Source organism: Rattus norvegicus, chromosome 9 (assembly GCF_036323735.1).
Source record: "Rattus norvegicus strain BN/NHsdMcwi chromosome 9, GRCr8, whole genome shotgun sequence".
Classification (NCBI taxonomy): Eukaryota; Metazoa; Chordata; class Mammalia; order Rodentia; family Muridae; genus Rattus; species Rattus norvegicus.
In genome coordinates this window covers 66,813,979-66,840,320 of record NC_086027.1, presented here as the reverse complement: position 1 = coordinate 66,840,320, position 26,342 = coordinate 66,813,979, and the positions used below count along the sequence as shown (strand labels likewise).

Genomic DNA, 26,342 nt, shown 5'->3' with positions numbered 1-26,342 from the left:
ACAGAGAAGAGAACTGAGGCTCAGAAGAATGAGAAATAAGACCATGCAATTATTAAGCAGCTGGAGGCTGGAGGCAAGGCCAGGCTGGCTGACTCAGTCTGTCTGCTTCCATTCCATGCTGTCCGAGGACTGCAACTGAGAGACAGACTTCCAGACTCATTGGGGGTTGTCTTCAACAGCACGGGCCAGGGCTGTCACTGCCACCCTGGGAAGCCAGGCAGTCTGGCTCTAGAGCCTGTGCTCTTAACTCTTAATTCCCTTCTAGTTCACAAGGATGCCTAGAATAGACCTTGGTTTCTTTTTCTTTTTGTGGTACTCCAAAGTATCTTACATGAGGATATTCTAACAATAACCATGGAAACACTGATGTAGTTTGGAAGGGGAATGTGGGTGGGACAGAAGTGGCTTGGATACCTCGGCCACATGGCCCCAACCGAATAGTCTCGGTCCTCACATTTCAGTGACAACTGTAGCCTGAAACTTTAAGAGGCAGCTGAGACCTCCTACCCATCAAAGCTGACTGAGTTCTACAGGGGTCAGCCGCAAGTGAAGGGTTAAGTCATCCACAAAGACAGGAAGACATCATAGGGAAAGAGGGGACCATCTCTACTTACCTGGGAATCCACAGAGTTGTTCCCGAAAGCAGCCTGGCTTCTGGAGTCTCCTAGGAAGAAATTAATTTGGAGGGTCAGACTGGTTGGTCTCCACTAGCAGCATCCTCACCCATTCCCCAACATACTTGCCCCACATCCCAGAATCTTGAGTCTGGCGGATAATGAACTGGTCCTCACACATGACTTAATCCAACCTTGGGTAGGCAGGGTAATTCGAGTCTGTTTACTCAGCAGTAAACTGGGGATAATTATAGCTTTCTCACCAAGTGTTTCGCTGCACGATAAGCAAAGCGTGCAATGCATTCAACACACCGAGCACGGAATGGTGATATTTAACAATAGCTGGCATTTGTTACAAACTTAGAAAGTGCCTGGCACTGCTCTAGAGTTGGCCCCCCATGTTAGTTCTCCAAGGGAGGCACTGGCACCATTGGCATTTCCCAGAGACCAACAGACAAGGCACGGAAGGGTCAAATGGTCTGACTACTGAAACTATACTAGAATATATCGTTGGACTGGGAGTCTAACGGTGATAAAACCTGGTCACATAGTATTCGCCTAATTAAAAATAAATGTTTGCTATTGTTTCTATTGTGTAATATGATCTTCTTTCTACCAGACTTAGCCTATAATGTATGATAACTGAAGTCACCACTCAGCCAGTTACTACTCAACCAGCCACTCATTCACACACCACTCCATTTCTACATTTATTAGTAAACCCAGTGTCATCAGTAATCCTCAGAACACTCTGTGGGGGTTCAAATGCTTAAGGGGTCACAGATCCCACAGTTATAAGTTCAAATTTCATGAGACCTTTATAAACTTTATAAACCGCCATTTCCCTTTGGGCCACAGCTGTCTTCCCTCTATCCAGAGGAGTCCTTTGCCCCAATCCCTGGAGAACAAGAAGAAGGGACAAGAAGGAGGGTGCTTGAAAGAATAAAATGTGGATGGGGCTGGAGGGGGTAAAGGGGAGACGAACACTAAGGAGGGATTGTATGAAAGCCTAATTCAGTAGAAGATACTTAAAATGTATACATGCATGAAAGAAATCTAAAGTGCAATCATTGAATAACAGGAGAGACAGAGCTCAAATTAGACATTCCCTGCCACCAAATGAAACCTTGAATGCTGGGAATGGGTTATATGTGGTTGAGTTGTGGTCACAGAGGCCCCATGGAACCCCCAAACAACCTAGGCTACTGGCAAGGGTGTTGGTTGCTCCCCACAAGTGGGTGGTAAGGTCTTACTGCTGAAGATAACACCTTCATCACTCATTAAACATAGAAAAGACGAACTGGTGCTTACACAGAGCCTTCACCCCCTACTGACTCTCTTCCATGGTACTAGAAGGTATTCTTTCAGAGGAGAAAGGTGAACATCAACTGAGCCACAGTCCCTGCAGTCTATAATGATGACTTACCTGTAAAATACGCTGGCACAATCTTGACACAAAAGCTGTGTGAGTCACCCACCCCTATCTGACTGGAATGTAAGGCCAACTCCATGGGATGGAACCCATGCCTGACACTCACTGCTCAGGTGTCCAAGAACCTGAGAGTGGATAGGCCACAGCCCTAGGGGAAAACCGAACACTACTGCTCTGCTCAAGGAATGTAGCAATGACTCCTAATATTGTTCTGCTATACTCATAGGCCAGTGCCTTCTTAGCCATCATCAGAAAAGCTTCTTCCCGATGTAGAGGGGAAAAAGGACAGAGACCCACACCTGGACAATGTGCTGAGAATCACAGACCTTGAAACACTGCACATCCTAAATGGGATATCATCACCAAATTCCTCCATTCAAGTCTCAGAGACTCTGTGGAAGAGGAGACAGAAGGATTATGAGAGCCAGTGGGGATGGGGCACACCAAGGAAGCAAGACCTTCCAGATACAAGATGACTGATGAGCCTAAAAAAGACTGTGGCAGCATGGACAGGTCTAAACCAGATGGGGTCTCTGAAGTGAACAGAGTTAGCCCAGGACGCACCAAGGCCAAGTTCTTAGCCCAAAGGAAGAGTTATTTGCTCCAGAGGGACAAAGGGCAGGGAATAAAAGACAAAGACAGGAGATAGAAGATGAGGGAGAAAAGGAAAGAACAAGAGAGAAGGGTTAGGGGTATTTTCCCTGATGTGGGACAAAGGACTCCCTGTGGGTACAGGGGAGACGGATGTGGCCCAGAGAAAAATGGCGGTTTATAGAGGTACAAGAAGAAACCTTGTGTTGGGTTGGGGTGCTTAGTTTTAATTGGACATGTAATTAGGGTTGCCAAAGGGAGCTGGGATTCAATATTTTGATACCTGGACCTTGGTGTCAGCCTCAGGAAAAGGAAGTGGCCAAATAAGGGCACAAATCTTGGTGGCTAGCCTTAGCACTGTAATCTAATGGTTTTTAGCAAGCAGGGAAAAGGGTAAGGGACAAAACCTGTTGCGTCTGTGTTGGCCATGCTCAGGCCTGCTAGAGCCCTTCAGTCCCAGTGCTTCAAGAAGAAATGGACACACACCCCATCCCTAACCCAGAAGCTATCTCCAATTGATAATCATTTGCAAATGAAAAATTAATTTTCTCAGTAGGTATGAAAAGCACATTTAAGGGTAAGCCCCATGCTCAGAAGCCAACACAAAACAAACTCAAAGGAATCTTTGAAAGCTTCTTGTCCTACAGTGCTGTCTTGGCAATGCTTTCCCCTTATATATTTGCTTATATATTATAGGTTTGCAATTTTGTTTTAAGAGGTGTGTGCGTGTGTGTGTGTACGTTAATGTCTCAGCATTAGCTATATGTTCATTGTGCTTTTTCTTTAGATCTTTTTCCCAATTGTTTGTTTTGTCCATTTTAATTTTATCTATTATTATTATTATTACTATTATCAATGTCTAGCTGCATTTTGATTAGAAAGAAAGGCTGTGGGTTTGGGTGGGTTGGAAGTGGGGAAGATCTGGAAAGAGTTGGAGAAGGTGAGCCATAGTCAGAATTGCATAAAAATATTTTTAATAAATTAAAAAAATGAAATGATATGGCATGCCTGGCTATGATACCACTTCTCCAGGTATTTCTCCTCACCACTAACATCTCTGGGTTTCGTATTTACATGAGAAGATTGACCTGGACATCCCAAGACACTAATCTGCAACTACTTCTTTTAATCTTTTCTCCCAATAATCTGGCTTCCAAGGGAGAATAAAACGCTTCAGTGGCACGAACAGTGTCAGGACAGTGCCGAGGTCATTCACATAAAACACAAGCCACATTTCATAATCAGCCTGTGTGCAGGATCAATTCTTATCACAGGAAATATTGGCAACCAGAAGACAAGGGAAGAATGCAGCCTGAGGACAGGCATGGTGCCTACCCTGCTCTATCCTGAACCCTGGGAGTGACCCCAGAGAATCAAGACCAATCAGAAGAAACCCAGGGTCACGGGTGTCCAGCAGTTGGTGGATAAGGTAATTAGGCTGATGGGGTAGATCAGAATACCTGTTAAAACTAAAGCAGAAAACAGCCACTTAATGAGATGCCTGGACCATAAGTCAGGTGAGGATGCCATGGAATAGAGCTCCTGAGGCTTCCTGACTTCAAGTATACCAGGAGCCATTTGGATAGCTGTGTGTGTGTGTGTGTGTGTGTGTGTGTGTGTGTGTGTGTGTGTGTGTGTGTGTGTGTGAGAGAGAGAGAGAGAGAGAGAGAGAGAGAGAGAGAGAGAGAGAGAGAGAAAGAGGGGTGGGGGATATCTTTGGGAAACATTTACTTCAACATAGGACGCTACTGACTTTATTTACAGATCAGTTCGTCACACTTAGATCCATTTGCTTTCACAAGAACCCCTTGGAGGGGAATAATTCAGTGAGCGTAATACCTCCATTAAATAGGAATTGATTTCAAAATATGCTTTTCAAAGTTTTGACAAAAGCAATTTTCTGATTTTCTTTATGTACCACCAAAGGCAAACACTGTTGTGTTGACAGTGTAATAAATGAGTTGTCAAATATTAAACATTTATAGATTTAATTTTTAATAAAGGCTTTTAAACACACCCCAAAATATCCATCAATGTTTGACATGGAGAGCTGCCTTTTGGTAAATCCAATCCCCCACTACAACTGAACTTGGCACAGGATATTTATGGTTCTCTGACACAACAAGGTGGGATTCCTTATGGGGCGGTAAACAGCTACAGCATGGACGTTTGGAAGGCAGAGAGTGGCCACACGTGTCAAGTATTATTTTACTAGGGATGGATACGCTGCCTTTATAGTTTCTATTCCCGTGCCTGGGAATCATAGAGGCTTTCACTCCTACCAGACTCTGAAAGGAGCTTTATCTGATGCAAGAGCAATATGGCTGATTCCATGTGTCAGCCCCAAAGACAACGTTGTGCTATAAGACTCATTTAGACATACAAATTATAGCTTTCTTAAGCCTGGAAGGAAAAAAGAGATGGAATTTGGTAGTGGTTATCCCTAGGGTGCAGGATTATAGGCAATTGTTTTCTTCTCTCTAATTTGCTTTCTAAACTTTCCATAATGAATGTGTATTATTTTAACGATTTAAAAAAAAAACCTTTTTCCTATCTCATATATTATTAACAACAACCTCATGCAGTAAAAAAGTGAGAAGGCTTAATCAAAAGCACTGGGGTTCAAATCCCAGCTTGTCCCATTCTGACCCTGATGCCCTTTGAAAAGTTACTCAGTAGCTCATCTTGCACACACCGGTGCCATGAGGACAGCATACATGCGTGGATGACAGACTTCCCAGATAACAAACGCTCAAGCTGTATGTTGGTATCTGTGGACTTGTGCCTTGGGCCAACTGTTCATAGAAAGGCTCTGAGTCAGACATTCCCCAGCAGTTAAAAAAATCCATAAATGACAGCAAGGCTTCAACTCCTCACCACCCCACATTTCATCCCGCTACAACCACTAGATTCCTACAGGCCAAGACCTCTGCTTTGGAGAAGCCTCCGTTTGCACTGGGTGGCAGCTCTTGTCAAAGGACAGAACAGCCAACAGCTGCATCGCCCCTCCAAGGCTCAGACAAAATGGTGGAAGAGAAATCGAGAAGAATGTTACGTGCTCAAAGACAGGACGACTGCTGTGAAATGTGGCAGTAAATGCTATTTGGTGGTTTCTACCCCACCTTAGATCATTTAGTCCATAAATAAAAAGACACAATGCCTTTATATTTATAATAAGCCTTAAAGCACTAGAGCTGGGCAGATATCAGCCCTCTTAGCTATTTTGTCTATTTCCCTGTTAATAACCCTGAGATATCACTTGCCGTGTTCCTCCTAGGCCACTCCTACTCCAACAGGCTGGTCCCCTAGCCATGCGCTCATGACCCACCTACCCCATGGTGGCCTCCTTCTTCCTCTTCTTGCCTCAGGGTCTCTCATCCTCTCTCCCAAGACCCCGACACCCAGGACCTCTAGACCCCCTTACACTCTTCTGTCCAGCTACGGGCTGTAGTCATCTTTATTAACCCATCAGGGGTGACTTGGGGGGCAAAGTTTACACAACCAAAGCTGGTATATGTGAGGGTGTGGAGCAGCCAGATCTCGGGGTGCAGAATTTAGCCTTTGAATGTAAGTAGCACCAGAGCAGCCCACTGCAGTGAAACCCCAACTTCTGGATGTGATATGACTCTTACACCAAGAAGCCACAGTAGCAGTGGCTGCCTGCATGAGGCCTCACAAGCCCGACACACCAACCTCCATTATGGGTTAAAGGGAATTTATGAGATCCTGTACTTTCTTAAGGAAACTTAGGCAGTTAATGGCTGCTGGAATGCGGGGTCCTATCTCTTGGTTGTACCACAATTAGTAAGTTGCCCTTGCTCAAGTGAAAAAAAAACCCACAAGCAGCCCTAAATTAAACTCAGTGGGGCACACACAATTAGACGTGAAAGTAGGAAGGGGATTTTTCTACTAGAAGTGGTTTGTGGGGAGGGGAAGAAGAAAAATAACAGTGAGGGGAATATATCAAAGTACATCATATGCACGGATGAAATTGGGAAGGAATTCACGTTTAAAAATTAAAGCCAGAAGGAAGAAGTCCTCAGGTTGGGACAGAAGTTGGAGAAGGGTAGAGAAAGAAATCATAGCTACTGTAATCAATTTCAAGGCTTCACTTGTATTTTCTTACAATCAATGTGGGTAAAATGAATTATGAGATTGCTTAAATGAGAAGTAAGGAACAAAATTATAATTTTCTGACATTCTTTTTAAAATATACGTTGATATTGTCATCCTATCTACCCAAAGACGGGTTGGTCAGCTAGGCTTATGATATAATATACCATATGTATATATGTATATTTATATCCAACAAAATATTGTGGTTGGGGGTATGCTGCCTTTGGATGTGTGCTGCTCTTGATTGCAGCAAGAAATATTGATTTAACTGCCTTTAATATCCAGGTATTGGTTGACATGTAGAAATGTAGAAATGAAAGATATCAAAATCACAAGTTTGATACACAAGTCAAATCCCATTTTGGCTCTCACACAGTCGGTCCAAAGTCTTCTGCTGCCCTGGAATTGTGGACTGTAGATACTTCCCAAGTCATAGTAAAAATAAATAAATAAGAGAAAAAAAAGAAAAGAAGAAAAAGGGTTTTCATCCTAATGGGATCAGCTACATTAACGAGCACTGTTACAGAGCTTTGCGTAGTATAATTTACTATAGATAGTAGTATAATATAATTTATTATAGATAGTATACAGCAAGTGAAAAAGTTAGAAATGTCACCTTTCCCTTTTCTCAACTCTAAGTCACATCTTACAGTCTATGGAAGTGTCCTTGCTTCTTTTCCAACATCCGCTTTCTCCCTGGCCTTTAACCAGGCCCAGTACAGTGCGAACACTCAGGAAAGGTCTGCTGGAAAAATGGAGGAGATGAAGCTTTGGCACCAAAGCAAAGAAGGGAATTTCATGATAGTTTCCTGTGTGGAAGGAAAAGCAAAACCCAGACACAGCTCCAAAATGAGAACAGCAAGCAGGTTTAGGAGCCGCCAAGTGTGCCCAGCAAGTCCTGGGCCCTGTGGGCCTTGGGTCAGCTCCCCCGGGTCAAAGAGATTTGTTTAAAATATCTAGTACTTGGCTCCCACCCCTGAGGGACCTGACAGATGCATTTCAACCATTAATTATCTGTAGACTTCTTCATCAACATCCTACCACATAGCCCAATCAACAGTGGCCAGCGAACAAATCCCATCCTAGCCATTCCAGTGTGCAAGGAAATAAAGGCAGAGGGAGAAGGGAAGTGGGGTTTCTGATCCTGACATAAGGAGCATGAGGGGAAGATGGAGAGAGGGGGGGAAGAGAGAGAGAGAGAGAGAGAGAGAGAGAGAGAGAGAGAGAGAGAGAGGAGAAGAAGAAGAAGAAGAAGGAGGAGGAGGAGGAGGAGGAGGAGAAAGAAGGGAAGGAGGGAGGGAGAAAGAGACAGAGAGAGAGACAGAGACAGAGATACACAGAAACACACACACATACACAGAGAGACAGACACAGAGACAGAGAAGCAGAGACACAGAGAGAGACAGAGACAGAGAGACACACACAGAGAGACAGAGACAGACAAAGACATCCCATAGGTCTGCTTTTTCTGGTGTCCTAACTTCTCCATCTCTTTCCTGCCCTCCAGCAGCACAGTTATTTGAACAGCCCCAGCCTCCTGCAATTTTCTACAATGTCATCTTATCAGAATATTTCCCCCCCTTTTCCATTTTTCTTTGAGCCTTTATATTGAAAACTAAAATGCATATCAAATATGTTAGCTATGCTTCTATTTCAGGACAGCATAGTAAATCCAAACATCTATGTTTTAAATTTGAGGTGGAGTCTTGTGATACAGGTCTGGCTGTCCTAGAACTTCCCTGGATGGCCTCTAACTCATGAGTGATCTTACTGACTCTGCCTCCTGAGTTCTGGGATTATAGCTGTATGTCACTACACCAAGCTTAAGAGTCTACTTTTACAAAGGACTCCAGTATGTTCCAAAGACTGCTCTTTAAGACTCCATTTTAAATTTAAGTCTCCATCCTCGGATGGCTGTGCTTCAGGAATGAGTGTCCAACTTTTGAGAGATTCTAAGCTAGGCAGTTGGGGTTTTCAGAGCAGAGAAAAGGCCTGTGCCAGCCAGTATCACCTGATAAGGTAGCAAAGAGTCAGAAATGCCTGTGGGGTTGGACCTAGGGGAGGTACCTGATGAATACATCTTTAAAATATAGCCACTGTTCTCCTGAAGATAGTTAAAACTGGCTCCTCTTCGAGGATGGTCTATGACCATTAACTAGTAACTAAGAAAACAAAGCACGGGAGAACTTCAGAGTCAGCCAAATGGGTCCTTCAGTATATTTGATCCTTCAAATGATCTGTGACTTTGCAGTCCCCACTGGCGAGTCAAGGACCTGGAGACATGGAAGGATAGCTCTTCGTCTGGTAGACTAAGTGATGGGTCCAATCTGTAGAAAAGAACTAAAGCTTGACTGGTTGGGCACTTCCCACCGATAAACGCCTCCGTATGGATGGAGACATTATCAACAGTCCCAGTGGTTAAAGGCGTTCTGTACAGATCCAAAACCTTCTGCCCAATGGGACTCTGAAGCGAACGCTTCTCCTTTTCAAGCATGAGAGTGGCTGGAGGAAGCAGAACAATGACAAGACAGAAGTGTGGGAGCTCAAGAGATGGCAGACCTCAAGAATTCAAAAGCCGAAGCTGGCTGTCCCGACGAGACAGCGACTGGCTACAGCAAAGCATCTCTTACAGATGCAAGATTACAGCCAGCATTTCTCTCTTCCTCACTGTTACTGGGAATTGGAATCTGCGGAATGACCAAGCACGATCACTCTGCCTCAGTTGCCCCTCTGTTAGGAAACGATGTAAGGTACTGACTGGCAATACCTGTGCCTTCTCCGTCATATTAATTACATGCTTTTCCTACAAGATTGGCTGCCACACTGCACTCTGTGAGTCAGATCTGAGAGCTGCCAAGATAAATGTTCCCGAAGCTGACTTTTTAAAATACGACTTGGCAGCTCGCGAATAGTTCTTTGGCGGTGGCGCACCCCAATATTCTTCTAGTTCCCCTGTACCTTTACTGATACTCAGAGTTATTCTCAACCCTCCTTCAGGTTGTACCGTCATATGGCTTAGGCTAATCAATACCAAACCAGCAAGAAGAGAAACGTGCAATTTCTTTTGACAGTATCAATTTATTCTGAGTGTCCTTAGTGCTTAATTCCTGAGCTGATTTATGTGAAGCACTCTGATTCCCGGGCAGATAAGTGATCCTGACCTCGTCCGTACAACGAAAACAAAGAAGTGTTTTGTTGTGTTGACTAAATAGATGTCTTCTACACGTGTGCCGCTTTCACCAAGTGATCATACCAAAGCCGCTTCCCTTGACTTAGCGCCTTATTTTAATGAGGCTCCATTCCAAGACCTATAAGAGCATCTGCCCACAAAGAGGAACTATACTGAGCAAGCCAATAGTTCCAGCCAAGTGTCCTATCTTTTACGTGGCACCCAGTGACATTTTGAAGAAAGCACAATAGTGACTATTCATGCTGCTGGCCTCCATGAGACAGGCATGAGTGCCTGGCAGACTGGAAAAGACTTGAGCTTCCTGACCAGACAGCTGACTGCATCCCTACCTCCACTACCTATCTGTGACCCGGGCAAGCAACATGCCTGCCCTCAGACCTCCTTCCTCTGAAAATTAGGGCTGATGGAGCTCCCTCAAAGAGACTGTGCAAAGGTGACAGGGGAACTCTACTGTCAAGAACACACAGCATATAATGTGGCCCGCTGGTAAATGTTAAAAAAATTCTTAAATCTCTTCTGTTTCCATAAAAAATGCCATCAGTAGTCGATTAATCTTTGAATCTGTTATCTATGCACCAAAAATGAAGTATGGAATATTAACTGTGGTGTTCTTTTGGGTGGCAAAGAATTAGAAACGAGCAAACTATAGGGAAATGATACTCTTCGGGTGTATTCGTACAGTGAAATGTATGCAGTCATTTAAGTGTTTTCAAATACTTTGTGATGAGGAAATTTTGACCCTAGAATTTAAATGAATAAAGCAAGAAAAAGGACTCATCTAATAACTATAGCTCACGTGTATGCAGCACAGGCTATAGACCAAATGCCACACTCTTATTAATTCTAATAATAAATATGCACTATGACCAGCCCATTACATAGAAGTGGAAAAGAGATTTACAGAGTTCTGGAATTGCAGTCGCTATATAACAATAATTAGTAATATTAGTATTAGGACTAGAGTCTCAAAGTGGTAGAACTGAAACACTCCAGAGTGGGGGTATTGTTAGGGACTCAACCCAGGAACCCTTGAGTTACACCCTTAGGATTTAAAGCATTTTTAACTACTATTCTACACTGGTTCTTCAGCACTAACCTCTGTGCCTTTCATGAGGCTGTTGAGAAGGAACACGCACACACACACACACACACACACACACACACACACACCCCACATCATGTACTCTTACAACCACCCCAAAATGTGTATCAGGAAAGCAAACACACCACGCTTCACCAGTGACCGACTCCAGGTGGTAAAATGTTAGCTGTGTTTTAACCTGTTTGCATGCATTTCTGTCTCTCCTAAAGTGAACAAATATGTATGTTCCCATATTTTTCACAAGAGAAAATGTGTGAGAATGCTTCCAAAACATTAATATGAATACCACTCTTTTAACGAGGCAAGATTCACGCCCTGACCATACATATGTATTTGAGTTCCTTGTGACTACTAACCTTGTCCTCTTTTCTACATCTAGTCCAAGGGAAAGAGGAAAACATATAAAAGCATTTTGTGCAGTAATGAAAGCGCCGTGTGTTACTGGAGAGGTATTTGACATTAGTCTAAGAAGCCCAAGTTTTTTTTTTCAAAGGGAAGAAACAAACAAACAAAGAAAGACTTTTCAAGTAAAACAGACTATTCTGCTTGGAGAAAACACATCCACAGTTGACACTATGCCGTCAACACAGTCTCTGTCACAGTCATGCCACCGATACTGTCATGGAGCATGTCTGTAGGTGCTAGCTTACTGTCTGGACCTGTCTCAGCCCCGTACTGTCTCTCCTAGGAGGTGTGAACATGACAACATGCTGGAGAGACACGTAAGGAATAATTTCCTGTCACTTCAGCGATTTGTTTTAAGAGCATGCTTCTGTGGAAATGAGATGAGTAACGTGCTAAGAAGCAATTTTCAGTCACTTTGTTTTCAAAAGAGAAAAAAGTAATGTAACCCAAAACTAATTCAGCCTTGTTTCGCTCACAAAAGGGATTCTTTAATGGGTAATAAACAGTCCAAGGTGAGTACCACTAAGGTGTTGAGCTAAGACACACCCTTGCCACACCCTCTTGACAAAAAAGGAAATGTGAGATCATCACACTAGGTATCTTATTTTTTTAAAAGTAACAAAATTCTCACGATGAAGTCTCTTGGAGCAATAGACAGACTGCAGGGGTTTAGAGCTGGGGTGGGGAAGGGGTAGAGGTGACTTAGTGACAGAGTCCTTGCCCAGTATATGGGAAAACCCTGGTTCCATTGCCCAAACCAAACCACAAACTCAAAGTCAATGAAAGTATCACTAGCAAACAAGTAAAAAGCTAGATATCAAAACTGTCTTGATAATGAGGAAAAATAACTAGAAAACAACAACAAGCCTAGGGATAGGCGTACAACGATCGGAATGAATCCTCTGATTCAGAGTTGATGGCTCGGGCAGGGAAGGGTCCCAGCATTGTAGCAGTTCTTAAGAAAAAGACCCGGAACAGTGATTTGTCTTCACACATGAACTAGAGCTGTACTGGCCTTGGCTTACAAAGGAGGCCATCATGGAATCTGGCTAATGAAGATCGCCCACAGTGAAGGGAGCTAAGTAGTTCTGTGTTCTTTGCCCCTCAGAATCTTGGGCCCAGGATGCTAGAGTGGCCTTTGCCTTGCCACGGAATAGGCTGGTGCCTTCGGAGAACTCCAATGGCAGGAGGAAGGTTTCTACGTACTGTGAAGAAAAGCTCTTAAGAGATACTTTTGTCCACTTGTTCTCACAGTGGACAGCAGTGTGTCCACACTCCTACATGGTCCAACATTAAACAAGCTTCAGACCTAGGAGCACTGCCAGCTGCTGTCACTGGTGTTACCTGGCATCGTTAGTGTGTGAAGTCCCCATTCCTAGATGGGTTCCAATAGGCGACTGTGGAAGTTCCTGCATTTGGTGGGACACTGGGACATGGTATTGAAAATCTCTTCCTGATTTCTTCTTAGAAACTTTTATGTGTGTGCTACAAGTACATTTTATATAAGCATTACCTAAATATGCCCTGCCTTAATCAATGGAGGAAGGGCATGCTTGAAATGCAACCCAAAATATGAAACGCTGTCAAAAGCTTGAAAATTATGAATTAGTATAGCTGTGGAAAACTGAGTTGGTGTTACTCACCACAACTGAAACAGTTCTTGCTCATGGATCATAGAACGAAAACCGAGTTGATTTTATTCAATGCTGCAGGCTAACATTAAACAATATTTTTACCCTATCCAGGCATGATGATACATGACTTTAATCCCATCGGGGAGGTAGAGGCAGGCTCTATGAGTTCGAGGCCACCCTGGTTGACATAGCAAGTTTCAAGCCTGCCATACACACACAGGGAGGCCCTATCTATACAAGGTTCTGGCGTTGGCATTGAGGCAATCAAACACAACAGGAGTCTGAAGGCCAGGAACATGCACTGAATCCAGTCCACCACTCAGATCTCATCAGCAAGACAGTGGTCCGGGCAACACCTCCCAGTTTCCCTTTTAAGGAATACAGAGCTGCCCCCACACACAGGCATAGCTGGCTTTCACGGTGGGCCATCACATCTGGACCCTCACTCTTCTGTCCGGAACGTCAGTCAGAAGGGTCCTGTGGTCAGGTACTAGCATTCGGTGCACTGTGCAAAAGTCAGCCTGCACTGAAGCAGCACTGCCTCTAATCAGAATCGCTCTCCTTTGATGTTCTAAAGCTTTTCTCTCCCTGTAAGCAACAAAGCTCCCAACAAAAGAACGTCCCCAGCACCCACAGCTAAGCAAAGAACAGGTTCCAACCAAATGAGTATAAAGAACTCTCCCTGCTCTCTAATTCTTCCATGAAGCTACCTTTTCAGGGTATTTTAGTGACTTCCTTTGTTTGTAATTTATCAGCAAAGAAAAACCTCCAGTTTATTTTGACGGCAGTGGACCTGACTATTCCAGGATTCAAAAGCCTGCTTTGCTTACTGTCAGAGGATCCTGGCAGAGGATGCAAACAGGCCTCCCCTCCCCATAGCTTCATGTTGCACCCACAATTCCAGATGAGAATTTTTCACAAATGCAAACCATTATACAGGCTTGGGCTTAAGTAAGAGGTGATGTTAGCTTCCTTATGATCCTTTCTTCACCAACATTCGTGAATTTGGGCTCCTTGGTCTGGATTTGTATTCTCTTTTATCAGCCTCTGGGAGGGGCTATAAAACTGTTCTCGCTAAGGAGCATGTGTAGCAAGCATAAGTCACCACTTGCATAGCGTGCAGGTTTGAGGCTCTGGGACTTTGTATTGTCTTATTTAGTCATAATGAAATCATGGCATAATGGTAGATATTGCTAATTTTGCTTAGCGGAATCAAAGTTCAGGAAGGCTAAATGTCTTGATCTAGCCCATATAGCCAGGCATCAAACCAAGACTTCCAAAGGTCCAACTTTGGCTTTAGGAAATACATTGGCTTTAGGAAAAAGGATAGATTTGTAATGTAGGTTTTCCATGTGCTAATGAAAGGAGACCATTGATATCTGAGGTGCCCTTTAGGAGTGTGGATTCTGAAATCACATAATGAAGGCAGCCGCTTTCCCTCTCCACCCTGCCTTCCGTCTGGAGGCACACACGCAGGTGGATCGTTTGTGAAAATGCATGATATAGTTGCCTCCTAGTTCCACGTACAGTACAAATGGGACCTAAACCGGCAGAGGGGTCACCTACGAAGTTATCTCTTGTCAGGCATCTGGAACTAGGGAAGTGTCAATGGTACAATGGTGTCAACATAGTTTTATCTCCCAAAGCTTCATGTACTGGGAACCTGGTCCAGAGTGTGGCAATGTTGGGGTTCTGGGGCCTTAGAAGGCGTTATAGAGCCTTTGATCTTCCGGCTTCCTGTTTTAAGATACAGTCCCTTCCTCATACCCACATGCACTTCAGCCATCCTTTCTTGGCCAAAGTCAGAGCTGTGTTGTTTGAACTTTCAACCTCCTGAGCTGTGAGCTGAATAGGCCTTATGTGCCTCCTTAGGTGTTAACCACAACCAGGAAAAAAAAATGAACTAAGGCATCCGGCATGCAAGGAAGAGATTCCATTCTACGAATAATCTACTAAATGGTGGATAGCAATATCAAAATGATCAATGGGAAAGTCACAGACTCTGCTCTAGGGTCCTCGGCTCACAAACAGCACTGCTATCCCAAAGAGATACACCAGGATCTTCAGTCAGGATGGCTGCACAGGTGAGAGGAGGTAGAGGCCGACACAGACAGAAGACTTGACTGCTCAAGAACAAGGCTAAGCTATGCTTTCCAGAGCGAAACGCACGGTCACTGCATGGTGCGTCACCAAGGTAGAGTGGCACTCCTCTGCAAAAGTCCCAGAGGCTCTAAACATGGAACAAATGGCCGCACCCACATGATCGCTACCCCACTCGGCCCATGGGAGAAGATGTGTGACTTTCAAGGTTTTATTTCTGGTGTAGGAACATTTCCTCTTGACAACATCTTATACAAATGCTCACCAGGTAAAGCAAATCAAAACAGTTGCTCACAGAGAAATCCAGGACAGGAGGAAGGTCTTTTTAGAATTGTAGGGTTCCACAAGACACCATGCAGTCCCCCTCATGGCCTCTCCATGGCTGTCCCAGGAATCTAGTCCTCTGAAAATGTTCTCTTAAAAACTTGGTTTATCCCACCATGTTCTCCTACAGGGTTCTTTCCTCTTTCAACCTGACATGGAGCGCCATCATTTTCCCACCATGAATACATGAAGCTCTGCACGTCTCTTAAGACACAGCATACCATCTGCTGGGTCTTCCTGATAGCCCACAAACCCTTCTCCCAAAGCCTTTGGGGTTAATGGATGCACTGACAGTTTTCTTCAGTATCTGGCACAGGTTCCGTGAAGCACTTCCCAGCTTTTGGCATAGTATTGTTTGAAGCACGGTGACTGCATGCTATGCACACTATTGACTCTAAACCCTCTGATTCATGAACTGGCTCAGGATCTTAAGAGGTAAAGAACTGGAAGACTGAGTCTTAACCCATCAGGAAGGACTGAGATCTCACGGCTCGGCATCTCTCCTGGTTCCTCACAAGGAGGGGGCTTCCAGGAGAGAGCCTTCACTTTCTCTTCTGTCTACCTCAAGCCCTCCCTTCCTACACCACCGGACTCCTAATCCCATAACTGAGGAGGCCTGGGAAAACAGTGCATCTGCACTTTCTCCGCTGTGCATGCTGTATGTAAGACTCTGGGCTATGGTGTTCAGAATCCGTCTCTCTGATTCTGAATCTTATCTAAAGCACTTTATACCTCTGGATTTAAGAAACTGAGCAACCAATGCTTCCCTGTACTATGGAGCTGACTTAATCTTTCCAAAGGCTCATGGGTTGAGCTTGTTCCAGTTCCCAGGAAGGCAGAAATATTCTGTAGTGATATTGTCTAATAAAATTACAGTACAACCCACACAGGTGATCTCAAATTTTCTAGTAGCTAGGCTAAAACAATGAGAAGTTAGTTTATATAATCCATTTTATTAACTGACTATATACAAAATATTTATATCTCAATATCTAATCAAAGTTAAACTAACGAGGGGCTTATTCAGTGCACAAGCATAAGAGACTGAAATCAACCTCTGGCACTCATGTGAAAAAGCCAGGCATAGAAGTGTGCATAGAAATGTAATCCCAGAGCCGGGGAGGCAGAGACAGAAGGATTGGCCGTCGGACACAGCTCAGTCAGTAAGCTGTAGGCTTAGTGAGAGATCCTGTCTCAAACAATAAGGTGGAGTATGGTTGAGGAAGACATCCAAGGTCAACTTCTAGACTCCACATTTACACGCATACACACGCATATACACACTTATTATGACATACTTTAAAACCACCTCTTTGTCCCATAAAGTCTTCTTTTGCATTCCCAGAGCATCAGACTGTGAACCAACCATGTTTCAGGTGCTCCCTAGGCACAGGCAGTGGGAGTAGGGTAGGTATTATGGTACTGAACCCACAGTTCTGTATTCTCTCCTCTGTCCCAATGCCTCCCACCATTTCTTTCTATAATAACGCGTTTCCTTTACTAAGGATGCTGGGATGGACGCAGACAGCAGGGCCCAGGATCATTAGAAGTGATGGATACACACTTGAAAGGAAGGGCCTGAGTCATAAAGGAGCTTTTGTGCTCTGCCAGGGAGCTTATGCTCTCTCCTCAGCTACAGTCACCATGCTGAAGGGTTTTAAGTGAAGAGCCATGATTAGATTGGCCTTTTAGAAAAGCAGTACTGTGAGGAACTGATTGGAAGTAAGCCAGACAGAAGCAGAGAGACCAGAATAAAACTCAAGAGAAAGACTGACAACCTGACCCAACACAGCAATGGGAGTCACTGTAGAGAAAGGAGAGGGCAGACTCTGGGGAGTTTTAAAAGATGGTCACCTGGCTTCTACCAGGGCAGTGGTCAAGAAAAAGCAGATAGGGAAGAGAGTCTAGGGTGACTCCTCCTTGCTGAAGTGGCTTCACTAAGCCAGAGAACACAGAGTCCTACACTGGCTTGCAGTCAGATCTAATTGTGGACTCAGTTAGTTGATAGTACTTGAGACAATAGTAGAAAAGGCTCTGGGCTAGACACACAGATTTAAGAATCACTGGCAGGCAGAAGCAAAACACAGGAGCTGCTGCAGGATAAATTCGAAGAGTAAGCAGAGGAGGAACTCCAAAGAATGCTGAGGCCGGAAAAGAGAGGAGGGGCTCTAGCATAATTCCACATCAAGGCAGTTTTCTTCTTCCTTTTTCTGCATATCATTCATAAATCAGATCGGAGGTACAAAGAATTCACTAGTTTGTTAATGCTGCTGCTGCTGCTGCTGCTGCTGCTGCTGCTGCTGCTGCTGCTGCTGCTGCTGCTGCTGCTGCTGTTGTTTCTGGAACACCGAGGCTGTGGGTTTTTCTCCACTGCAGGTCTTTTCACACACCTGTGGCAGTCCCCTGACCATCAATGAGGACCTGTCACTCACCTGCAGAAGCACAGTCACAGGGAGTTCACTGTGGCTAACAGTCATTGAGTGGTCAGTGTCTGTAAAGCTGATAGATGCTTTCAGTGTCATTAATGCACCACTCTCAGGGTGCTGTGTGCAAAGGCAGGTGTCAGGGGTGGGGGGTGGGGTGGGGGTGGGGGTCAGACACCAAGCAGAGTATCCAACACTTAGCAACTTTTCAGTCAGGTTCTGTAACTTCCCTGAGCTCTAGTGTTCCCATCTCTAAAGGGCATATAAACTCCAGCTCGCAAGTTCATTGCCAAGTTGAAATTTGTAAGTGATAAAACTGTGGTAACTATGTTCAGTTGGTTCTGGATCTCTGGGAACCAGGCGCCACTAACAATGAGTTAGTACCTTGCCACAGTACCTTGTTCACTGCAGAGGATTAAGCAATCGACCTTTTAAATGGAGATGTATATTTTTGTATCCTTTCTTCAGCACGGAACGTATTTGGTTCCTGTGCTCAGACTGCCTAGGTTTAACGCATCCGTTATAAACTGCTATCAACTTTTCTGGACTTGTGTTTTGCTTTTCAGTAAAACAGGGCTTCTATGAACCCCCAGCACTATCTGGGGACAAAGGGACATAGTACGTGTAAGTAAGTAAGACACCACCTTATAGAGTAAGGTGCTTGGACACATGTTGAACGACCGGTGTTTTCCCACCTCATAAAATGGAACAATGTCTGACATACAACTTCCCTTGAAGCCTCAAGCCTGAGGTTGGTAAACACTGCTCCTACCTTCAGAGTCCGTGAGGGTAGTTGTACAGGATCAACCCCGGCCTCTACATTAACCGTGTGCTGACGCATTCCCAGCACTCCAGTAGAGGCTCTGGGAAGTGTCCAGCCTTGGCTGCTTGGGCCCACAATCTGAGAGACCTCATTACTTACTCATCCCTGGGCAACTGTCAGCTTTTGTGACATTCATCATATAGGAGGTCCTCCTGAGCATTCTGAGTGGGTCGTGCACAAACCAGAGGTATACTGAGTTACACAGTGTATGGGGCTTGTTCTGTGCTTTATTTCATGGTCAGTTCAGAACCTGGCATCACACAGGATTGCAGGAGGCATCTATATACACTTTAGCTTCTGTTAGCGAACACGTCACACCACCAGTACCCAGAACTCTAGGTGGGTTTCATCGTAGGACCCGGCGGAATGAAACAGAGGGCTGGTGTCAGAAGAGAGTTTTTAAAATATAGGGAATTGAGTTTCCATTCCACACAGACCCTTTCTCTCCCCCATTATATTCCCAACAATAGCCACTGGAATTCTATCCAATTCCTTTGGAAATCAGCCCAAACAACCTTCCATCCACAAGCTTCCCCTCGGAACTCCCTTAGGCTTCTAACTCTGATGCCTGTTATGTGACATGCAAACCCTTCAGAGAAAGGACACCTTCTGCAAAGTGAGTCTTAAAAATAAACTTAAAGACCTGGACTTTGCCTAGAATACACGCTAATGCAGTGGTTCTCAACCTAGGTCTAGATCTCCTTCAGGGAGGGTCAAATGACCCATCCACAAGGGTCACCTAAGACCACTGGAAAACACAGATAATTACATTAGGATTCCCAACAGTAGCAGAATTACAGTTATGAGGAGCAAAATTATAGTTATGAGGTAGCAACAAAAATAATGCTTTGGTTGGGGGGGCCAGGGGTGTCACCACAACATGAAGGTTGAGAATCATTGCTCTGGTGGAGGTGGCAAGCTCTTTGCCTCACTTTTCACTCTCAGACGGATTCCAGAGGATTCTCCTCTAGTTTAAAGGGATGCTTTTAACTGAAAGGGCTGGGCAGCCCCGCCTTATATAGTCTGGAGTTTTAAGGTCAATTAACAGGATCTTTATGTAACTGATGGCTTTAGCCTGATTATTTTACATATAAAACACTGGCATTAAGCCTGATGCTTTTCATTTTTGCTCACTCCCGGGACCCATCATCCCACCTTAAAATAACTGCGGCCTCCTCAACTCCAAGTCACAACTGCCAGACTCCATCATCTTCTCAACCCTGGAAATGCCAAGTCCTCAGAACCTCACAGCTGATGAATGGAGGGACTGATGAGAACCACCCAAGAAAGCCGAGGAAAACAACTTGGCAGATGCCACCTTCCAATGCCTGACCCTTTCATCCAATGTCAACATTAAGTTCTGGTAATGAACATTTATTGAGGTCGTGACTAAAAGTCAGGCTGTAGTTAGGCCCTTGGCTTACTTGTGAGCAAGGCAGAGATGGTACTGAAGCCGGAGATTTAAGGACAACCCTCTTCTAGCTTATACATCTACAGGGGCATCTGGTAAACACCAACGGCTATAACTGTTTCAGGTACAGGGTATATTGACCTTCAAGAAGCTTGCAGTCTACCAGTGAATGCAAGAAGTAGCAGTGTAGGAGAACTCTAAGCAAGGGCCTAAACTTAGGAAGGATGCAGACAGAAGGGTAGAAGAAGAACCAACAATGGCAACATGACCAGGATCTGACTTTGAGGACTGGTTGGTCACTGGGAAACAGGCACAAACAGAGAGGAAGAAAGGAAAATGAGCAGGGCAGAAGGGCAGAAGGGCAGAGGGCAGAAGGGCAGAGGGCAGAAGGGCAGAGGGCAGAAGGGCAGAGGGCAGAAGGGCAGAAGGGCAGAGGGCAGAAGGGCAGAAAGGCAGAAGGGCAGAGGGCAGAAGGGCAGAGGGCAGAAGGGCAGAAAGGCAGAAGGGAAGAGGGCAAAAGGGCAGAAGGGCAGAGGGAAGAGGGCAAAGGGCAGAGGGCAGAAGGAGACAAGCAAAGGAACAGAGGTTCATGTTTGAAAGAAGTAGGAAATAAAACAATTAGGGCAAGAGTATAAAATACATGAAAAACAGACTGGGAAGTTGGGCCTTATGCCAACCAAGAGTAGGAAGACAAGGTATTTGAACTTGTAAACTCAGTGCCTTAGAAAAATATCCCCTAACTTGCTAAACATCAGTGCTCATTCTAGTTTACTTTACACATACTCAGGACATATATATTAGCTTACTGATGGACAAAACCTTTTGACACAGGGACTAGTTTATAAACAAGTGTTTAATTTGCACAGTGTATTGTGTGCTTACATCTAAAGCCACTAGAAACATAGAAGAGGCACCTGGACTTTCAACATTATGAGAAAATTTTGTCGCCTACACTGCTTATACTAGAGAATTGTACAGCAATACCAACAAATAAATATCCTAAGTTAGTTACAATTCTGTGTTGGGTGCCATTCAAAGCTATCCTGTCCCACATGGGGCCTACTGGCCGCAGGTTAGAAGGTCGTCTTCCTCCTGACATAAGGCTCCCTAGAAGCTGTCACTCAAGGCTACAGCTCAGCATCCCAAGGGAGTGTCACACTGCTTATCATCACCCTGGGGAGAGAATGAAAATTCAGAGTATGGTTTCCGCTGAACACACATCGCATTTTCACCACACAAAGCTGAAAAACTTAAGTCAGAGCGTCCTCATTTAGGGAGCATCTTGCATCGAAAAGAGTGGTGGCTTTGAGTCAATTAAGCCCAAGCTCACCACAGACAGATTTCCTGTAGAATATCTTGGAGAAGCATTCTCAAGAGATGCATGTTTGTGAAAGGTTGTGGCGGTGGAAAAGCATGGGTTGGGGGACTCAATGGCAAAGAGAGGAAGATGGGGAGGGCTGTAAAAATCGCTAGCAGACAGCAAAGGCTGAGGGCATGGGCTCCAAGGAGGAATGGGGGACAAAAAGGAAATGTAGTTGTCTTTGTCAGAGTTTCTATCCCTGCACAAACATCAGGACCAAGAAGCAAGTTGGGGAGGAAAGGGTTTATTCAGCTTACACTTCCACATTGCTGTTCATCACCAAAGAGAGTCAGGACTGGAACTCAAGCAGGTCAGGAAGCAGGAGCTGATGCAGAGGCCATGGAGGGATGTTTCTTGCTGGCTTGCTTCCCTGGGGCTTACTCAGCTTGCTCTCTTGTAGAACCCAAGACCACTAGGGACAGCACCACCCACAATGGGCTGGGTCCTTCCCCTCTTGATCACTAGTTGAGAAAATGCCTTACAGCTGGGTCTCATGGAGCCATTTCCTTAACTGAGGCTCCTTTTGCTGTGATAACCCCAGCTTGTGTCAAGTTGACACACGAAGCCAGCCGGTACAGCAGGGCAGTCTACTGGGAGAAATTGTCACAGGAAAAGGTTAACAAGATCTAATACAGTTTCCTATTTGGAAAAATGGAAGGGATTCCTTGATCAGGTGATCCAGAGAAACCATAAAGTATTAGGAAACAGAAGGGCCGTTCACCGCCGAAGGCACACATTTAGTAGAAGCTGTGAAGAAATGTGTTATCGTGCCTGTAACCTGTAGCCTTTGGCCCGAGACTAGACAACCACCACGAAAAGTCTGTTATGCAACAGATAAACAGGAATGGGAGTTATCAGCACTACAGCTCACCATCTGCTGTGATCGAAGGGTAGATAATGTTCAAGAAAGTTTTGTAAGAAGTAGACGCTATCAAATAGGCATTGTGGAAGTGCTACATACTGTAGACACACACCTTCACAGACCATTTTTCTCTGCCAAGGTACTTGGGGGGTCCTAACCATTAAAATACACAGAATGGATAAATCTTGGTAGGAAATCAACATATGGCCTATTTATATAACGAGCTTCACAACTCTAAATTAGCCATTTTGATGTGTTACGGAAATAACACCTTCCTAACAGTTGTCTGCAGAAGAGGAAAGGGAAGAAAAGGTTTTTTTCTCCTATAATGTTTACTGTTTCCTTTACTTGTTTGTATAATGAAAATTCCATTTTAAGTATGCGATTCCATTTGACAGTGGAGTGGTGGGAGAAGTAACTGATTAGGTGAATTACGCCCAACCATTCAGAGATCAATGAACACAACCACTTGGTATTTGCCCTCCCCTCCTGTGTCTTGCGTATAGACGCTCCTGTTCCGTGTATACACATAGATTAGATTATCACAATTACGACACAGTGAAAGTACCAGAGGTGGTACCAGGGAAGGGAGACCACAGAGCAGTGACAAAGCAGTACCCATCAGATACATACAGAATGTACTCTCTCCTCCCGTGGGGAGACCAGTGGCAGCAGCTGAAGATTGACCATAAGCAGCTTCCACCTCTTCCATTTGATCTAAACTGGAATGGATACTTCTTATCCTGACTTATTCCCTAAGTCAGTTAACTACAGTTCTGTCAGGGTCCTCAAGGGAAGACCGCCTTTGCCTGCCCCCAAACTCAACCATCAATGAACACCCACTGTTAACAATGGTGCTAGCCTCTGACTGTAGACTATGAAACTGATTTTTTTTTTTTTTTAAGGACCAAAAGCGAGGCGTTTCTAAGGCTTACCTCCCACTTCCATGAGAGGTGACCTACCTGGCTGGCTTCTCTGACTGCCACGCTGTGCCTTAAGTATCTGTTCCTTTGATCACCTCTTTCCACAATGGCCACTCCAAATTAGTATGAGCAGAGAAACTAGCAATTGAAGACTTGGGGGGGGGGGCTCCCCACAACAAAATGGACACAAAGGAAGTCCTAGCCGCTTTGCTTGAGTAAATTAGCATATTACCTAAATGGATTTCTAGGCAATCATTTAATATTTCAGAAATTAAAGAACAAAAATTGCCAATTAATACACCCCCTTTCCAGATGTTCAGTGCCCCCCATCTCCTAAATATTCTCTGCATTCAAGTTAATTGTATTTTTATGCAAATTCTCTTTTTGGAGCTAGTGGTGTGTGTGTGTGTGTGTGTGTGTGTGTGTGTGTGTGTTTAAAACCATACGAAATCTGACATGTTTTCTGTTCTGTTGCTCCACAGAAAAAGGTTTTTAACCCAGCTTGAGTTTATTTCAAAACTCTAATTAGAGACTAAAGTAGTATTTGCCTTGTCCAAATAGAAAATCATTCCCAAAGTTGATTTTTTTTTCTAGTTAAAAAAAAAAAACCAACAAACACCAGATACAGATTTTTTTTTTTAAAGCATTACAGTTCCTTGATAAGACTGCCTCCCACTTCACAGAACACTGCTTTCTGGTTAAGTAACACAATTTTATAAGGCTCATAAAATATTTTATCCAGAAGGCAACTTTAAAAGAGTTTTTTCAAAATAATTGGTTTTACTACTTGAATAGTCCTTTTCTATTTCTGACTTCCTGTCCTCTCTTTTCTCTGCCATATTGCACATCTGCTTACTCTCTGGAAAACAGAGTCTGGGTAGCAATGAATGCTCCTCTAAAACAAAACTGAATGACAGTATAAAGACCACACGACCTTACTCTTTCTCTGCAGATTCTAAAATTTCCGTGCCCTCCAGAAAATCTTCGGGGCTGCAAAGGGGTCAGATACTTTAGTATTTTAAATAAGCAAGTAAAATACTGCATGTTTTATGAAAGGAAAGGACGTCGCTGTGGTTGAAGTTCAAGGGTTTTCGCTAGTCTCACACTATGGAGATTGCACTGCACTCAAAACAAAATGCTGTCCAGAAAGAATCTTTAATGAGCGTGTCGGGTCTCCACAACCTTGGCACCTGCTTTAAAACCAGGACCGCTGAGAGCCTAAATCTCATCAAGTTCACAAACGCCAACCCCACTGCGCACTGGAAGGCTCCACTTGCAAGGAGGGGAAGGAAAGAATGGGAGGTTTGCGTCGCATCCCGGTCCAGGTGAAGGCTGAATCCTTCACCCGAGTGTCCGCAGTAAACGCGGAACTCCCAGCAGAGCGCCAGAAGCTCTGCGATCTCCCCAGACACGCAAAACTCAAGTTGTCTCCGCGCCCCGGAAACGACCCTCGCTCTGGGCTGCAGTCCGCGGCGCCCGCGGGGGGCTTTTCCACCCAGACCCGGCGATGACACCGCTCGGTTCCGCGGCCCGGGCGCCCGCTCCCGCCTGCCCTGCGCGCCCTCGCCGCGCGCACGCGAATGCTGGGACCCAATCCCGCGGGCACCGAGGGGTGCGGGGTGCTCGGGACCAGCGGCCCCGCGCCGGCCAGGCAGCTAGGCGCCACGGAGCTGGAGCGCAGGGGGGCGCCCGCACGGAGCAGGGCGGGCCCGGTCCGCGTTCGGCTTCGCCGCTGTCCCCACCACCCGCTGGGGGAAAGGCAACGACGGCGACCTCCGCGTCCGGTCGGCCGAGCGCGGGCCACACCCAGCGTCCCCGGAGGCGGCCTCCGGGGGCTCGGGTGGTCGATCGCCCTCATCCTGGCCGCGCAGGCCCGGGTGAGCCGCCCGTCCCGGGGATCCCGGCTTACCTCGGTGCGAGTGCGGCCGCTCTGTCCCGGGCCGGGGCGCAGCGCTGGCGGCCCCTGCGGCGCGGAGGGCGAGCGGAGGGAGAGCGGCGGCAGGGCCGCTGGGCCAGCGGGCGGGCTGGATTCCTTCACTGCCTCAACTCCGCGCCGCCAGCCCCACGCAGGGACACTCCCGCCCGCACAGCCGCCCCCGCCCCGCGGCCGCCCGCCCCTCCGTGTCACTCACCAGGAGCACACACCCCGCCGGCGCCCCTCGCTCGGGCTTGCACACACGCCGCCGATCACGCCTCCCTGGGTTTTGTATCCGTTCACACGCACGTTCTGACACGGATCCCGTCCCTCCACACGCCCTCCCTAGCTCCTTTCCCACCCTACTTTCTAGATGAATCCCCCATACAGCTTCCGCACTTCGCTGGCTTGCCCCGCACCAACCTCCTCCCCTTCCCCTCCAAACCTCCACCTACCCTAAACTGCCCACTACCCTCCAAACACGGGGCACTACCAGCGCAAAGAGCAAGAGAATCGTTCTTCCCTACCGAGGAAAACGAACTTTGCTGCCCCAGTACCGTCTGCAAAGGCAAGATGCTTCTCCCGACAGAAGGTAGTAATGCTTTCTGGGAGTGAGCCAAGCTCAAATGTAAACAAAGATAGCTTATTCGGAAATGCCGCGGAAAATCAGGCCCGGGGATGAGCACTGGCGGCTCAGCCCGACCTTTGAAATCAGACTGAGCTGAAGTGTTCTGGCCCCTCGCCCTCGCTCCAGGTCTCACGCGGGGTTCTAATCGTGCGTGATCACCCACCGAGCTGCCCCGAGCCTCCCGTGGCATCCGCCAGTGGTGTTTCTGCCTGGGAGTGCAGTAGTCGGGAGAGGAAAGGCAAGCATTATTCATGATGGACGCACTTTAGATCGCACACCTCTTCCAGAGGCAGCAGAGGGAAATGCAGGCTGCTCTCAGGTTTATTTTTGAAGGGTAACTTCCTAGCCGCCTTTTCTCTGGGCAGTTACTGTTCCTCAGGGGCTTCGCGGCTCTCAGAGCCCTCCACAAATATCAAACCAGTCGGTTTCGCTTCTCAAGCTCAGAACAGCAGGATTGTATTCCACTTAGGAGAGTCGTGATTTGAAACG

At 45.7% G+C, this 26,342-nt stretch overlaps 1 protein-coding gene across 16 annotated transcripts in view; it reads right to left on the bottom strand.

The window, feature by feature from the left end:
• Spats2l (spermatogenesis associated, serine-rich 2-like) overlaps positions 1 to 26,104 on the bottom strand; it is a 173,868-nt gene extending 147,764 nt beyond the window's left edge. For 4 of the 16 annotated variants that reach the window (XM_063267193.1, XM_063267194.1, XM_063267195.1 and 1 more), the window contains exons 1-2: positions 25,753 to 26,055; positions 615 to 664 (exon numbers count right to left, since the gene is read on the bottom strand). In XM_063267193.1, the coding sequence (XP_063123263.1) occupies positions 615 to 664; positions 25,753 to 26,043 (341 nt within the window). In that variant the 5' untranslated portion in view covers positions 26,044 to 26,055. The other 12 variants (XM_039083627.2, XM_063267198.1, XM_039083630.2 and 9 more) reach the window with 9 other exon arrangements.
• Between the last annotated feature and the right edge of the window lie 238 nt (positions 26,105 to 26,342).